At 39.5% G+C, this 17,603-nt stretch overlaps 1 protein-coding gene across 4 annotated transcripts in view; it reads left to right on the top strand.

Moving 5' to 3' along the window:
- Positions 1-17,603, top strand: part of DNAH9 (dynein axonemal heavy chain 9) — a 335,540-nt gene that overhangs the window by 139,151 nt on the left and 178,786 nt on the right. For all 4 annotated transcript variants that reach the window (XM_028534618.2, XM_036032967.1, XM_036032969.1 and 1 more), the window contains 4 exons: positions 6,406-6,616; positions 11,078-11,205; positions 13,124-13,232; positions 14,413-14,560. In XM_028534618.2, the coding sequence (XP_028390419.1) occupies positions 6,406-6,616; positions 11,078-11,205; positions 13,124-13,232; positions 14,413-14,560 (596 nt within the window). The remainder of the gene's footprint in view (positions 1-6,405; positions 6,617-11,077; positions 11,206-13,123; positions 13,233-14,412; positions 14,561-17,603) is intronic.

Here is a 17,603-nt window from a genome sequence, read left to right as displayed (position 1 = left end):
AAATTGACATCATAAATTCTCAGATACTCAAGGAAAAGGGTGCCATTCCTTCAAAGTGCTGACAGGAAATTATGTGAAGACTACCATTCAAGTTATTTTCACAGAGTCATACGTTTTACTTTGCATGCACTTTTTTGATTAGGTTACTTGTGAACATACTACAGCAAAATAAGGATTAAAAATAAGAAAAATGTCATGGACTTAAAAAACAAGATCAAAATAAATATGGAATAATAACTATTAGAAGACCTAGAAAGCAATAAATCAAAATTAAAGCAGGCAGATTGTGGTCTCCAAAAAATACCTCAAAAATGGATATAATCAAATCAAGAATAAACTAACAAGATGACTGTTCTTATGTATTTTATTTAACTTCTAAGTCATGGGAAATAAGGCACGTGTGATTTTTTTTAACAAAGGGAAAAGAAAGCAATTAAAAATTCCAAGAGAAAAAAGTCATCGGCTAGATTTTATTTTTAAAAGTACCATATTTTGCCATGTATAATGCATACTTTTTGCCGCAATTTTTGTACCATAATATGCTCAAAAATAAATGCTAAAATTCCTTTATAATACAAAAAACTACCTAAATCTAAACAAATTAAAATTGAATTAAAAATTAAAGCAAAAGATTTTTTTTAAGTTTTCACCAAAAATATAGGTGCACATTGTACATGGCAAAATACGGTAAACATGGAACTTTTAGTCCAGGTGACAGAGGAGTTCATGCCATGCTCACCTCCCACAACCACATCAAAATTTTAACTAAACTGCAGAACAACCATCCTTGGAAATGCCAAAAGTCTAGCTAAACAGAAGTTTGTTTGTTTTTTTTTAAAGATTTTATTTATTTTTAGAGAGAGGGGAGAGGAGAAAGAGGGAGAGAAACATCAATGCATGGTTGCCTCTCACACACCTCCCATGGGGGACCTGGCCTGCAGCCAGGCACGGGCCCTGACTGGGAATTGAACCGGCGACCCTTTGGTTCCCGGGCTGGTGCTCAATCCACTGAGCCACGCCAGCTGGGAAACAGAAGTTTTATAACTAAGAATATACATAAGAAGCCATGTGGAGACTAACGGGAGGGGTCTATACACGGAACAAGCCACGTATGGCAGTTAAGAAACAGGAAGGATATCTCGGCAGTTCCCCCTGAGAGCAACAGATTCCAGCCCCGCACCAGGCCCCCAGTCCAGGGTTCCAGAGCCAGGAAGAGAAGTCCCTGTAACTTCTAGCCATGAAAGCCAGTGAAGATTGTGGCTCAGTAAGATGGAAGACCTCTTCAGTCCCAGCTATTCCTCTTAAAGGGCTCGTCATGTATTTACTTGCTGATGAACTCACTTCCTCTGAGCGCCAGCACTGGGACAGCAGCTTGAAAAACACCAGGGACATACCAAAAGGAACTGAATTATCTGGCTTCGGGGTGAGGGCTGGTGGAGCAGCTTTGACTCAGAAAGCACTGATGGCAGAAGCCATTGTTCTTTTGTTGACCCCTCCCCCTACCCAGCCTGCAGGACAGGTGGACTCCAGGTCTGAGTTTCCATCAACCTGGCCAACACTATTTGCTCCACCCTGGTGATTCTCTGTGACTCCTGCCCCACCCAACTTGCTAGCCAACTCAAGCCACTTCCAGTGGCTTTTACATGCAAACAGCTTATTTTGCCTCCTCCTGCAGACTTTCCTACAATCTCTGTAAGGTTCATAAACCCCAAACAAGCAGTGTCTGGCCTTGGCATGCCCCATACATCTTGCTAAGTGGCCCAAGCCCGGCACTGGTGGCACCTAGCTCTAGTTCACAGTTTAGTCTGAACTGACACCCCCAAGCCAAGCACAAATGGCAACCATTTGCATATCACTTTGTAACTCATACCAGGTGGCTTTAGAAGGGTACAGACAATAGCTGACCTTGCTGTTATAAGAACCTCCACCCAAAGGCCCCAGCACCGACTCACCCAGTGAGTGACATGCTTCAGACCATACCATAGCACCACCATAGCACAACCACCTTCACAAATGACACACCCAAAGGGCAGACATAACAGACACCAGAACCTAAATAAAACAATCCTGCTCCATGGTGACAACCCCTGCACAACAGCTCCTAGGCAGCAGTCCCAGCCAGTCCTCACAGTCAATCAGCCTGAAGGTCAGTCCTTCCAACTGATGTACCAACAACAATGAAGGCTCAACTAAAACAAGAAGGTACACAGCACCCACACAAGGGCCATTCATGGAGCACCCAGCTCAGGTAACCAAGCAGCCCATGCCACTGGGCCCCGCAGGACACCTACTGTGTAAGCCCACTCTCCCAAGATGGGGAGATGTAGCAGTTCTACCTGATGTATAGAAACAAAGACAGGGAGACACCAAAAATTAAAAGACAAGCCCTGGCTGGCATAGCTCAGTGGATTGAGCGTGGGCTGTGAACTAAAGCATTGCAGGTTCAATTCCCAGTCAGGGTACATGCCTGGGTTGCAGGCCACGGCCCCCAGCAACCGCACATTGATGTTTTTCTCTCTCTCTCTTTCTCCCTCCCTACCCTCCCTAAAAAAATAAATAAATAAAATCTTTTAAAAAATTAAAAGACAAAAAAATGTTCCAAATAAAAGAACAGGACAAAACTCCAAAAAAAAAAGAACTAAAGAAAATGGAGATAAGTGCTCAAAAAATGCAGAGTTCAAAACACTGTTTATGTGGATGCTCAGCAATCACAGGGGAAGAGTAGATGAACTCAGTGAAAACTTTAACAAAGAGATAAGAAACATATAAAAGAGATAAATGCCATTAAAAACACTAGCAGTGAAGTGAAGTGAAGAACTGTATTCTTCAGAAGTGAAGAATACCATTCAGGATTGGTATTTGCAACAGCATGGATGGACCTAAAGAGTATTACACTGAGTGAAATAAGTGAGACACAGAAACACAAAGATATTATTTTACTTATATTGGAATCTGAAAAACAAAATAAAGGAATAAACAAAATAGAAACAAACACATAGATACAAAGAACATTTTGAAGGTTGCCAGATGGGAAGGAGTTTGGGGGGTAGGTAAAAAGGGAAAGGGGTTAAGATGTACAAATTGCCAGTTATAAAAACAGTCACAGGGTTATAAAATACAGCATAAGTAATATAGTCAATAATAGTAACAACTATATAAGGTGTCAGATGGGTACTAAATTCAATGGGATTACCACTTCATAAGTTATGTTATATAAATATCTAATCACTATGTCATTATAGTGATTAGTACCCAAAACTAACATAATATTGTATATCAACTGTAATTGAATAATAAAACATTATTTAAAATAAAATTTTAAAAACTTTAAAAAGTAAATGTTACCTGATAGTGATCAATGTATGTAGTGTGAAGGAAGAGTATCCATTTGACCTTGGATTGATACCTACTGTATCCTCTGGTAAGTCATGACACCAGGTCTACAGAGAACACAGTATATTTCTGGTAACTACTTTCTTCTGTAATGAAAAATATCTACAATCATAAAAATGTAAGTCACTGTTTATCTTCAACTCTTAGAATTATGGAAAATATAAAGTGTCTAAATATAAGTACAGAATGTAATGTAAATATTATCACACATGGCAGTGTAAAAGTATAGTATATCTGAAAAAAGATAGGAGATAGAAAGAAGGAAAAATAGAAGGGAGTGTAGGTATATTTATGAATTTATCTTATGGAAGATACTGTGAAAAGCTGATGGATTTGTAACAGTCACAGAGGAGAAATAACCCATTTACTAGCAGATAAATGAATAAAAAATGTGGCATGCTTACACAATGTTGTCCAGCTATCAAGAGGGGTGAAGTACAGGTACACGCTACAGCCTGGAGGAGCCTTGAAAACATCACAAGTGAAATGAACCCTTCACAAAATACCATATATTTTATGAATATGTTTACAGGAAATGTCCAAAATAGGCAAATCTATAGAGGCAAAATGTATATCAGAGGTTGCATAGGGTTGAGGTAGGGATGGGGGGATGGGGAGGGACTGCTAATGGGTATGGTTTTTCCTTTCATGGTAATGAAATATCCTAAAATTGAATAGTAGGGATACTTGTACAATTCTGTGAATATGCTAACAATCATTGGATTGTACACTTCAAAAATATGAATTTATAGTATGTAAAGTATATCCCAGTAAAGTTGTTGAAATGAACAAAAAGAATTGATAGAGCTAGAAAGTGATTTTAAGTCTTTCCAGTATCCAGGAATCAGTTGTTCACGAAAAAAACAAATCTAGGAATAAATAGTCTCCATTCAACAGCCAGAGCACCACCCCCACCACCTCTCTGACTCTCTCCTCTCCCCACCCCTCCTCCTCCCAATTTTTAATGCAATGACCTCAGGTCAGTTTCATGCTTAAAATACTCCAGTTGGGTCTGAATAAAATTTCAACTACTAATTCCTGTATACCTGGCCCCTGCATACCTCTTTTATCTCATTTTATACCCCTCTTCTTTTTTTCTTCTGTTATTTGAGCCCTCCAAGTTTGCTGCTGAATTTCAGGCCTTTGCACTCCCTGTCACTCTATCTGGAATGCTCTTCCTGCTGGTCCTCACCTGACTGACGGTTTTCATCTGTATATTAGATTAGATGTCAGCTCCTTAGAGACTCTTCCTGACTGATCTCCTCATCCTTCCCTGGGAAGATCTTGCATTAAGTCCCTGAAGGATGAAAACCAGAGCCAAGATTGAGCCTTTCCTGGGGGTGCTCCTGGGCCCTGAGCCAGAGGAACTTGATAGCTTCAGACAGAGAAAAGACAAATATTGATGGTCTAAGAAACATAACTCAAATTAATATCTCAATAAATTATCCAGCCACAATGGAAGCTAATCACCCTGCTTCCCCAAATAACCATTTATCTGCTACCTTCATATTGAACTTAGAAGTACCACTTTCCTTCTGATTTCCTGGTTGCATAATTTTATAATTTTTAACACCTGTACCACTTATATTTAAAAAAATAATAGTCATTGCTTATCATTTTTTAAAATATAGAAAAAGTCAAATATATGGGGAAAGTTTTTTATTGTTCCATTACCCTCTCAGTATTTAGTATATTTCCACTTTAGGTTACTTTTCACTGCTATTAAGGATCTTATAGTGCAAATTCAAGAAACTTGATCTACAATAAAGTTCAAATATTTTAGCTCATGACACACAAGATCTTTCATGATAGGGCCCATTCAACCTTTCCAGCTATCCTTTATATTTTCAGCAAATATTTTTTCAGTACTTAGTATGTGCCAGATTCTCTGCTAGACATTGCAACAGAGAGATAAGAAGCCCAGTCCTGCCTGCTCTCAAGAAGCTGGTTATCTAATGGGGAGGCAGAAAAGTAACCATTGCAATATTGATAAGTATTAAGATAAAGGATGTAGGTATGGGGCACTTACCCTTAACTAAGGGATGTGTAGGGTCTGGTCAGAGAAAGGTGGTTGAAAGGATAACTTCTGAATGGAAGGTGCCATATGTTAAGAGGCATAGACACAGGAAAGAGCATCATTAAAGAACTCTGAAATGTATCTACCCAGAGTTTGCATGTTAGAGGATGAGACACAAGACTAAAGGCTGGTTTGGTCAGACAGCAAAAGGGTCTTGTAAGTCAGTCCAAGGATTTGGGATTTCATCACCAAAGCTATGGAGGTCCACAGAAGGGACAGAGTGATGGCAGGGACATGATCAGATTTTCATCCCAGTAAGTGCAGTGCAATAGTGTGCACAGGCGAGCATGGAAGGAAGTGAGAATGAGAGCAAAGGCACCATCAGTACTACCACTGACCCCAGGAACTTGTGACTCCAGCTTCTTCAGATGGTCTGGCCAGCCACAGCATACTCTGTCACTCCACAAACCTTTGTGCCGTTCCCTCTGCCTGAAGTATCCTCCCAGTTCCTTGTTTTGGGAAACTCCTACTCACCCCTGAAGGCCTGGTTCAAATGCCTGCTCCTCTGTGAAGACTGTTTTGTTCCCTTTATCCTTACAAAATCCATTGTTCCCTCATCTCTGTCCCCATAGCATTTATAAATACCTCTACTGTACTGCTTATCACTCGGTACTATAATAATTTGTCAATGTGACTTGCTTCTCCATCAACACTATGAGATCATAGAGGGCAGAAGAGTCATCTCTGACTCTCCTTTAACCAGTATACTCTCTAGCACTTACTTGTTGGTTAATAATTAAATGACTAATGGTGAATACATGAATAAATGAATCGTGTTTGCCCCTCCATTTAGAACCCCATCATATCTTGAGATGAATAACCCTTCCTCTGTTGACGTGAGGTGTCATTTCAGATGCCAGCCTGGCTTGCAGAAGAACAGTTGGAATGTAGGGGAGAGATGGAGTGGTCTCTAGCTGAGTTTCCTGTCACTCCAGGTGGTCCAGCTGGAGGAGCTTCTGGCAGTTCGGCACTCTGTGTTCGTGGTGGGCAGTGCTGGTACCGGCAAGTCTCAGGTGCTGAGGTCCTTGCACAAGACCTATCAGATCATGAAACGCCGCCCCGTCTGGACTGACCTCAATCCCAAAGCAGTCACAAACGATGAGCTCTTTGGCATCATCAACCCAGCCACACAAGAATGGAAGGATGGTAAGAGAGGGCTAGTCCTAGGAGTTCCTGCTGTCCTCAGATCCCCCTGCCCAGGCTTGGATCTATCTAGTGAGGTAAACTGCAGAGGAGAGAACATGGGACTGATCTGTTTGGGATGGGAGAAGGAGGTGAAAAGAATGAAAAAAAGGAAGCAAATGATTTTGGCTTGGAGGGAAACCTTCAGCTGTTCTCTCTCTTGGGAGCCTCTCAGCTGTCCCTTGAGAGAGGGCACCAAGAGAGAATCAAACAGGCAGGTGTTCAGCTGTAGTTAAGGCTGGACTGTGAGTCATGGAGTCACTACGCAGCCTGGCAGTGGTTTAAGGCATGACTAACATGGGCAGTGCATGCTCATTCCCAAATGAGCAGCACAGTCTAGCATTACACAGAAGGCAACCTCCCTGTGAGCACTGCCCAGGACTGATGCAGGAGCTGCTGCAGAAGTCTGCCTGGGCCAGGGCCAGTGATGTTCCCAGTAACTCATCCTGGAAAGGCCCTACAAATATAGTCCCTTCAACAGCCATTCTGCGAGTCCCAAACTCATGTTCACTTGGTGCTGACCTCAGCATCATCTTCAAAGAAGTAAAAATCATAGGTATAGCCCTAGCTGGTGTGGTTCACTTGGTTGGAGTGCGGTTCCATAAACCAAAAGGTCGTGAGTTCAATTCCAAGTCAGGGCACAGGCCTAGGTTGCAGATTTGGTGCCCCATTGGGGTACATATGAAAAGCAACTGATAGATGTTTCTCTCCCACATCAATGTTTCTCTCCAACTCTTTCCCTCTTCTCCTCTCTCTAAAATCAATAATCATGTCCACTGGTGAGGATTAAAAGAAAAACAAACTACAGGTAAATGTTGGAAAGGGTCTCCTGTCACTGGGAGAAAGCAGGAAAAAAATGGAGAAAACTCCCTATGAGCCAGTAGGGACGTGGCCTCTTTCTAAAACTGATGTAGCTCTGGGAAAGAGGAAATCTCACCTCCCTCCATATTAGCTACATCAGGGTCAAACTGTCTGCATTCCTCTAATTTAGGACCTTCAATTAGAAGTCAAAAATGAAGTGATTTAATGAGCTGCCCCTCTAATTGGTATTTCACTGACTATTAATGAATTTAGCTTCTTTTCCTTCTTATTGGTGAGACCAATTAGCTCTTTTATGATTTTATTTTCCCTTGTTATTTCTTTGTAAGAGTTCTTTATGCATCTGTTCTTTATGCATTGCTATTGGTTGTTCCGTCTACCATTTGTTTATAAACACCTCGTGGCACATTTGCCACATGCTTTTTATTTTTATTTATTTTTAGGTTCAGGTACAGACACTTAATTTCTCACAGTTCTGGAAGCCACACCCAGAACTGATGTGTATACAGGGCTGCACTCCCACTGGAGGCTCTAGAAGAACCCTTCCTAGCTCCTGGTCGTTGCTGGCAGTACTTGGCATTCTTCAGCTTATCAATGCCTCGCTCCCATGTCTGCCTCCGTGTGAACATGGCTTTTCCCCCTGGACCATGCACCTTTTTAAAAAGGAAATTATGTCTTTCTAGTTCTTTTAGCACCTGTGATTCCTGTTTAGTTTACAACTCTTCTAACTTTCACCTGTAGATATAGCATTATAAACTTATTTCAAAAGATTTTTTTACATTAATGGTTGTTATCCCTCTGGAATTGACTTTGGGGCTTAGTATGAGGTAAGGTAGAGAATCAACTGTTACGTCCTCCCAGTTGGATAATGGAATGCACAGCACTGTTTATTAAGGAACCTATCCCTTCCCTCTCAATGTAAACCCCAGCTGTCGTGTGTACTGAGGTCTGATTCTCAGGTTTTGTTCTGTTCCACTCACCTATTTATCTAATCCTGTACTAATGTAATTCTATTTTGCTTACAATTATTTTATAACATTTCAATATCTATTGAGGTAAACTCCTCGATGTATTTTTGTACTTTGCTTGGCTAGTTTCAGGGATTTCTTATTCTATATTAAATCTGAGCTTACATAAAATAATTCAAATTTAAATGGTTTTGGAATTTTAATTAAAGTTTTAATAAATATATACATTATATATGGAAAAATTGAGAAAGAAGACTTGTAATAATCACAATCTGTGTTTATTACATAAGAGAACTTTCAAATCTTAAATTTTTTTAGAAAAACTCATTAAAAATAAAGTATGTTATACCAATACACTTTTAAATTTTTAACTTTTTTAGAAAAACTAATTAAAAATAAAGTATGTTATATCAATGAACTTTTAAAAAAATTAAATCCAGTAAATGAAAAAAATAGTATAAACATAGAAGAATTGGGAAATGCATCATCAAACTCAATATAACACATAATTATAAAATTTTATGTCTTATAGATAGAAAATATTCCTTTCTTAGTTGGTTCATAGAGCATTTTTAAAAATTAAAAATTTAGTTGGCCACAGAAGAAGCCATAATGAATTCCAAAGTATCAACTTTCAAGCTACATTCTCTGATAATAATGCATTAGAACTGGGGAAAAATAGCATGAGAGTTATCACAAATAATTTTACTATTTTCAAATAAACAAATGCTCACTTAACCCCTGGACTAAATCACAATCCTTCTAGGAAGCTAAAGAGAACATGTCATAGGAGTCTCTGGGACACACCTGAGGTCTGTGAGGTGAACATCTAAGCATTGTTATCACAGAAGGTGGGCTGGAAATCTGTTGGTATCTATGCCACAAAATTGTTCCAAGAATGATAAACTAGACCTGAAGAAAACTGAGTACAAAAAAACTAATAAAGATAAAAGCTAAAAATTAGTAGGAAGGAACCAAAACAATAAATCATAGTAAGGATACATAATTACAAATATTTGTTCTTTGTAAAGACAAATAAGTCCATTGTAAGCATGATTAATGGGGAAAAAAGAGTAAAATTATTAAGATTAGGAATTACATAGAAAGAAGATATAATAGCAGATATAGAAAAGATGAAAATAGAAGGGAACATTTAATTAAATGACACCTTTGAAAAACTAAAAGTAAAAGATTATCTCCTAACAAAATATAAATTAACAAAATTTACTTAATAAGAAGTAGAAATAAGTAAACTGATAAAAAGGAAATTAAAAAATAGCAGAACAAAAATTCTAAATCATTTTTTTAAATCACATCTCAATTTATTCTTTGGAGTCAGAAAATTTTGATATCAACCTTTCTGTAGAACCAAAAATAATAGCCCAATTTCACTTATTAATGCATAAATTCTTAATAAAATGTCAGTAAATAAAATTCAGCAATATCTAAAAACAATAATACATTTGACCAAGTAGAATCTACTCCAGGAATGTGAGGATAGATCAGTTATTTTTTAAGTATTAATATAAAGAATTGACAAATTAAAAGATAAAATTATTGGATTAATCAATAGATGCTAAAAATTCAGTAGCTATTCCTAATTTTTTAAATTCTAAGTAAAATAAGAATAAAAGGAAATACCTTAAATATGAATAATACTCTTTACCTAAAGTCAAAAGGAAAAAAAGCATTCTTAATGATGAGAAACTAAAGCCATTTCTATTAAAATTAAGTATAAGTCAGAGAGACCTAATATCAACATCATTATTCAGCATTGCTTGGTGGAATTCTGGAAAATGCAGCAGACAAGAAAATGAAATGCCTGGTATAAATTGGTGGAAAGGAGAAAAATTATTTTTTATTGGTTATATAACTTTATACCTAAAAACTCAAGAGGCATTATTAGAAAATCACTAGAATTAATAAGAAAATGTATTAAATGTAACTAATTATAAAATAAATACATGAAATTTGGCAACTTTTCTTTATACTAACAGTAGCCAGTTAAAAATGGAAATACAGAAAAAAAATCTCATGCGTAGTAGCAATAACAACTCTATGCTTAGGAGTAGATTTGGCCAAAGAGAGATATTGAAAACACTATAAAAATTTATGAAGGAACATAAAACAATATATGAATAAATGAAAAGATATAATATATTATTCATTGGGAAAGCTTAGTTTCATAAAAATCAGTTCTATCCACAAAGATATAAATCTCACATAATGTTGATTAGAATCACACTGGGCCTTCTCTCACAGCCTGTATTTGAAAGATTTTTCCGGGCTGCAATTACAAAGCATGGAAACATACCTAAAAAGGTTTTATGTAATTCCGTCATGCTACAGAGTTGCCTGTTGAAATGACTGACTGGGTCCCTTATCCCCCAAAGAACCAGTTCCTTCAGATTTTGTTGTTTTGCTCTTGTTGTTTTTCTTAGGAAAAGTCACCCTGGAACACAGAGTAGCACCTTGGCCACTGTGAAAAGTTTGGTAGAATAGAATGCAAAACCAGTTCTGACCTGTGTTGTTATTTACACCTCCTCTGAATGTTATAACCAATAGGGACAGGCTGTGTCAAAAGAAAACAAAAGATTTACGGTGACATGGAAAATAAGATACCTGTGGTTCCTTCCAGGACTGTTCTCTTCTATCATGCGGGAGCTTGCCAACATCACCCATGATGGACCCAAGTGGATTTTACTGGATGGTGACATAGATCCAATGTGGATTGAGTCTCTGAACACTGTCATGGATGACAACAAGGTAGCAAAAGGGAGAAAGGGAATCCCCAGGTCATCCCTAATCTTCTATGAACCCAGTCCCCAGGCACATTTAGAAGTCTTGATTCCACACAAGGGCTGATCCTGAGTAAGGACTTATTACTGCCATCTTTATTTTTTAAATTTCTCCAGGTTTATTGAGATATAATTGACACATAATGTTGTATAAGTTTAAGGTGTACAACATGGAGATTTGAAATACCCATATACTGCAAAATAATCACCATAAGGTTAGAAAACACCTTCATTACCTCACATGATTACGTGTGTGTGTGTGTGTGTGTGTGTGTGTGTAGTGAGAGCTTTTAAGATCTATTCTCTTAGCAACTTTCAAGTATACAATGCATTATTGTTAATAGTCGCCATGCTATACATTACATCCTCAGGATTATTCATTTTATAACTAAGAGTTTGCACCCTTCAACCCCGACAGCCATTTCCTCTACCCACCCTACCCTACCCATCCCCACAAGCACCAATCTACTCTCTTTCTATCAGTTTCTTTTTAATTCCACATATAAATGAAGTCATACGGCACTTGTATTTCTGTCTAACTTATTCCACTTAACAAAATGCTCCCCAAGTCCATCCATGTTGTCACAAATGGCAGGGTTTCCTTCTTTTTATGGCTGAATACTAGTTCACTTTATATATATGCAGGCCACATCTTCTTACCATGTACCAATGGATCCTTGGATCATTGCCATGACTTGGCTGTGGTAACTAATGACCCATGTGGACATGGAAGTGCAGATACCTCTGCAAGACCCTGATCTCATTTATTCTGTGTCTTTAAAAGACATCTAAGAATGGATTCATCCAAATGAGCAACTTTCATTTACTTAAACGTCACGCCATTGCTTCCACCATTTTCAACATGGCTATCATTTCCTTCAGTGTCTTCTGCACATAGATTGTTAAAGCTTGAAGGAGTCTTAACTCATCTATTAAATCTTTTTTACTTTTCTCCTTTTTTATAAATAAGGTACCTGAGGATCAGAAACTAAGCCTGTCAAACACCCTCAGTGGTGGCAAATCTTGATTCATGGAGAATATATTTTATTTTTATAAACAATGAGAAATAATAAAAAAGCCAATGGGGATGCTCATACATTAATTAATTAATTAATTAATTTGTAATAGGGAATCCAAATTTACATGAAATTTTGTTCTTAAAAAAGAACAAAACCAACTGAATGCCAATAAAGTGGCTGTTAAGCTGGTAGCTGCTTCTAAACTTGTTCAGAAAGCACATCTAGATTATAAGTGTTATGATGGCTTCAATATTTGAATGAATACAATATTTGAATGAATATTCAATGAATACAGATTCATAAGAATAAATGTATATTCTCCAGAGGTGCGGCTTTAAAAACAACACAGTAGTTCACAGTAGTAATGTGAAACCTAAGCTTTGTCCTTTAATAATATTATTCTAATATGGTCTAGTTCATTTGAATCATTGACATCAATTTAAACTCTTTAGATAACTGTTTTCCTGATTCAATACACAGACACACCCACAGGGATGGGTGTAGAGGAGGTACAGGAGGAGAGAAAGAGTATTGTTGCAGAAAACAGTTATACACTTGATTCTTGAACAACGCAGGTTCAAACTGCACTGGCCTACCTATGTGTAGATTTTTCAGTTGACCTGCTCAGTTCAAACCCTCATTATTTAAGGGTTTACTGGTGGTTAGGAATCTGCATATATGGAATGCTGGCTTAAGTTATATGCAGATTTTCAGCACCCCTAATCCCTGTGTTGTTCAACAGTAAACTATAATCACAAAGAAGAAAATAATCATTCGTAGTCCCCACTAGGAGAAGTCGGACAAATACCCAGCATGCAGCTATTCATCCTCCTCCCCGCCTGACATGTCCCTTCCTGCTGACTATAGGTGTTGACCTTGGCAAGCAATGAGAGGATCCCTCTGAATCCCACAATGAGGCTCCTCTTTGAGATCAGCCACCTACGCACAGCCACACCAGCCACCGTCTCTAGAGCAGGTATGGCTTCAGAAAGTAAAAACAACAAACAAACAAAACCCTGCAAATAGGTGCCTCTGGTGTTACAGATGATATTGCTGGCCCTGTGGGAAGCTCCGAACAGTAGCTGGACATCTGTCATCCAAAGCTGTGGCCTAATTTGCAGTCTTAGTCCATATCCACATGGGTGACAAGTGCCCCAAGGCCAGACCTATGTGACTTTCTTCATTCAGAAATGTCATGGGAACAGGAAGGAAAATGACCCCTGAGCTGGATACTGTCCTCTGACATAAACATCTCAAATTAGGCAACTTTTAGCTTCCATGTTGATGGGGATCCCCAAGCACTGCCATTCTCACTACATCCTGGTGGACAAGCAACTTCTACCTTAACCAAATTTTCAGCAGAGATCAGAGGATAAAGAGAGCTTGTTTGATCTAGCATAACATCAGATTCTCTTTCAAGGGTCTGTGCTGATGTGAGAAAACACAAGCCCAGAAAATTCTCTCTCATACTCTGCATTTGTTCCTTAGGGCTGCCTTAACAAATTATCATAAGACCAGTGGCTTTATATTCTCACAGCTTAGAAAGTCAGACACTTGAAATCAAAGTGCCAGCCTTCTAGGGGAGAACCCTCCTTGCATCCCCCAACCTAGAAGTTCCTTGGGTTATGGCCCTGTGACTCCAACCTCCACCTCCATCTGCACAAGGCCTTCTCTTCTGTGTCCTTCCTCCTCCATCTCTTGTAAGAACACTGGTAAGTGTCCCACTCAGATAATCCAGGGTAATCTCATCTCAAGATCCTTAACTTAGTTACATCTGCAAAGGCCTTTTTTCCAAATAAAGTCACATTCACAGGTTCTAGGGATTAGAGTGTGGACACATCCTCTTGGGCCACAATTCAACCATTGTACATGTCTACTCCATAACACCTATTTCCATCAGTCCCAGCCCTCTTGTCCCCTGCTCCTAGACTTGGCCTTAGGGTCCTTCACAACACTGCTTTCCCTTATCTGATGTCAACCCATCAGGGTTGGTCCCAAGAGCAAACGGATTTGACCTCTCAGACATTGACCAGATCTCTGTTATTTTTAAGTCCAGTCTTCTCTATATTTTTTAAGCAGATAAAATAAGTCTCTGGGGTGGAGAATATACTGACACTTATGGAAAATTCATTGAACAATATTCCCTGTGCTCCCAGGGATCCTGTACATCAATCCTGCAGACCTGGGATGGAACCCTCCTGTCAGCAGCTGGATTGACAGGAGGGAAATCCAGACAGAGAGAGCCAACCTCGCCATTCTGTTTGACAAGTACCTTCCAGCCTGCTTAGACACACTCCGAACCAGGTAGGCCAAGGGATGCGGAAGGTAGCAAGTTAAAGCAGCAATAAACAGGCTGTTGGCTCCTACCTTATGTCCCACTGATATTCTTTCTGTCCTGTCCCTGAAGTCAGATGTCCCTAGAGCATCCCCCTCCCAGCATCATAGATGGCAAAGGGAAATACACATTAGATTGACCATGGATTCCTATTGTCTGTTCTGGCAGGAAGAGAGATGAGTGAGGAGGAGGAAGATTTAAAGTGCCGTTTGTGAGCACCACATGGGTATATTTGAAGGAGGCTGTAAGTTGCAATATCAGCTAACAATTCTGAGATCCTTCAGTTTTCAGGTCACACAGTCAGACCTCCTTTAGGCCAGATCAGGCTAGAGGTGACGATGACACACGTCAGTGACATATGAGTCTCACTTCCTACTTCTGGCTGTGTATGTTCATGGCCCTGATAATGCAGAATCAGGTATAGTTCATCATTTGGTCAGTCCTGCCCCTCCGGACACTGAGTTCACGTTTCCCCTTATGGGTTTGCAAAAATAAAAGAGACAAGCCCTGCCCACTTATTACCTAAACAAGAGATTAATTACTTTTAATCAGAAGGATGCTTCTTATTGCAAGAATATTAGGTGTCCACAGACAGAGGTCCCAATGTTTGGAACCTGTTTTTGTCAAATACTCTCTTTTCTTGTCAGTTGATGCATCATCCTATGAGTCAGGCACCCAACCCTATAGTTCAGCCAACCTGAACCATCAGGGGCTGGTGCTGTAAAGGTGATGTGACTCAGAGATCCATAGCTCCTGATGACTGAACAACTTAGGGTCAGGGTTATTTTTCCCAGAAATTAAGTCCATCATTCAAAGTGAGCCTTGGCTCCTTATTCGTTGGTCTATCAAACACAGAATGGAGAGTTGTTTACCAGTGTGGAGGAAGGATGTTACAGTGCTGGGGCCTGAGGCACACTCATTTCACATACCCTGCCCCTCATCCTATCAAAATCCACCATGGTGACTGTCAGTTTTATATAACTAAAGACTGTGTTGAAATTGAGTAGTTTACATAGTGTTATATTTTAGGTGTTTAAACATTTCTCTTTTTTTATTGTTTGTCTTTTTTATTTTAACAATCCTAGTGGATATAAAGCTGTACCTTGTGGTTTTGATTTACATTTCCATGATAACTAATGATGTCGAGCATTCCCTGAAGGTGTTTCTTCCTTTGTTTGAGTTGCCTTTTAATGGTTGATTTGTAAGATTTCTTTTTTTAAATACATTTTATTAATTATGCTATTACAGTTGTTCCATTTTCCCCCTTCATTCCCCTCCACCCTGCATACCCCCTCCCATCCACATTCCCCCCCTTTAGTTCATGTCCATGTGTCACACTTATAAGTTCTTTAGCTTCTACATTTTCCATACTATTCTTGCCCCCCTCCTGTCTATTTTCTACCTACCACCTATGCTGTTTATTCTCTGTACCTTTTCCCCCTCTCCCCCTCCCACTCCCCTGTTGCTAACACTCCATGTGATCTCCATTTCTGTGGTTCTGTTCCTGTTCTAGTTGTTTGCTTAGTCTGCTTTTGTTTTAGGTGTGGTTGTTAATAATTGTGAGTTTGCTGTCATTTTACTGTACATGTTTTTTATCTTCTTTTTCTTAGATAAGTCCCTTTGACATTTCATATAATAAGGGCTTGGTGATGATGAACTCCCTTAACTTGACCTTATCTGGGAAGCACTTTATCTGCCCTTCTATTCTAAATGAAAGCTTTGCTGGATGGAGCAATCTTGGATGTAGGTCCTTGCCTTTCATGACTTGGAATGCTTCTTTCTAGCCCCTTCTTGCCTGTAAGGTCTCTTTTGAGAAATCAGTTGACAGTCTGATGGGAACTCCTTTGTAGGTAACTATCTCCATTTTTCATGCTGCTTCTAGGATTCTCTCCTTCATTTTAATCTTGGGTAATGTAAGTATGATGTGCCTTGGTGTGTTCCTCCTTGGGTCCAACTTCTTTGGGACTGTCTGAGCTTCCTGGACTTCCTGGAAGTCTATTTCCTTTGCCAGATTGGGGAAATTCTCCTTTATTTAAGTGTTCAAATAAGTTTTGCACTTGTTGCTCTTCCTCTTCTCCTTCTGGTACCCCTATAATTCGGATGTTGCAATGTTTAAAGATGTCCTGGAAGTTCCTAAACCTCTCCTCATTTTTTTGAATTCTTGTTTCTTCCTTCTTTTCTGTTTGGTTGTTTCTTTCTACCTCTGTTCCATTCCATTGATTCCATCCCAGTTTCCTTCCCATCACTATTGGTCCCCTGTGCATTTTCCTTTATTTCACTTAGCATAGCCTTCATGTTTTCATCTAATTTGCAACCAAATTCAACCAATTCTGTGAGCACCCTGATCACCAGTGCTTTGAACTGTGCATCTGATAGGTTGGCTATCCCTTTGTCGCTCAGTAGTATTTTTTCTGGAGCTTTGATCTGTTCTTTCATTTGGGCCATTTTTTTTTGTCTTGACGTTCCTGTTACATAGTGATGCGAAGAGCCTCAGGTGTTCACCAGGACAGGGTAACCCACAACACTGTGTTGTGACACTGTTTGTGGGGGAGGGATATGAGAGGGAACAATGGTACTTGCTCTGCTCTCTCCTGGATTTGAGTCCCTTCCACTGCTTCCCCCAAGCAAACTAGGCCCTTCTGGTGCTGATTTCTGTGTGGGTGGACTTGTGTATGTTCTAGGACCCTGTGGGTCTCTCCAACGACTTCTCCTGTGAGGCTTCTGGTGCTGGGAGTGTTTCCCACCACCTCAACCCTCACAGGCATTTTCAATTGGTATTTTGAGGCTTTATTTCCCTGAGCTGGAGCCCTGGGTTGCACTGTCTGTCTCACTTCCCAGTTTTGCCTGGTTTATCTGCATGTGAATGTGGGACCACCCAGTCCTCCAACTGCCTTGTGCACTGTGCCCCTCCACAATCTGCCACCTCACTGGGTTTTCCCATTGCCACCCTGTACCTGGGGTCCACCAGCCACTGCTTCTTTTGCTACAACCCCTCTCTGCCCAGCAGCCCAA

This window comes from Phyllostomus discolor, chromosome 8 (assembly GCF_004126475.2).
Source record: "Phyllostomus discolor isolate MPI-MPIP mPhyDis1 chromosome 8, mPhyDis1.pri.v3, whole genome shotgun sequence".
NCBI classification, from domain to species: Eukaryota; Metazoa; Chordata; class Mammalia; order Chiroptera; family Phyllostomidae; genus Phyllostomus; species Phyllostomus discolor.
The sequence above is the reverse complement of the archived record's forward strand: the minus strand, read 5'-3'. Positions and strand labels throughout refer to the sequence as shown.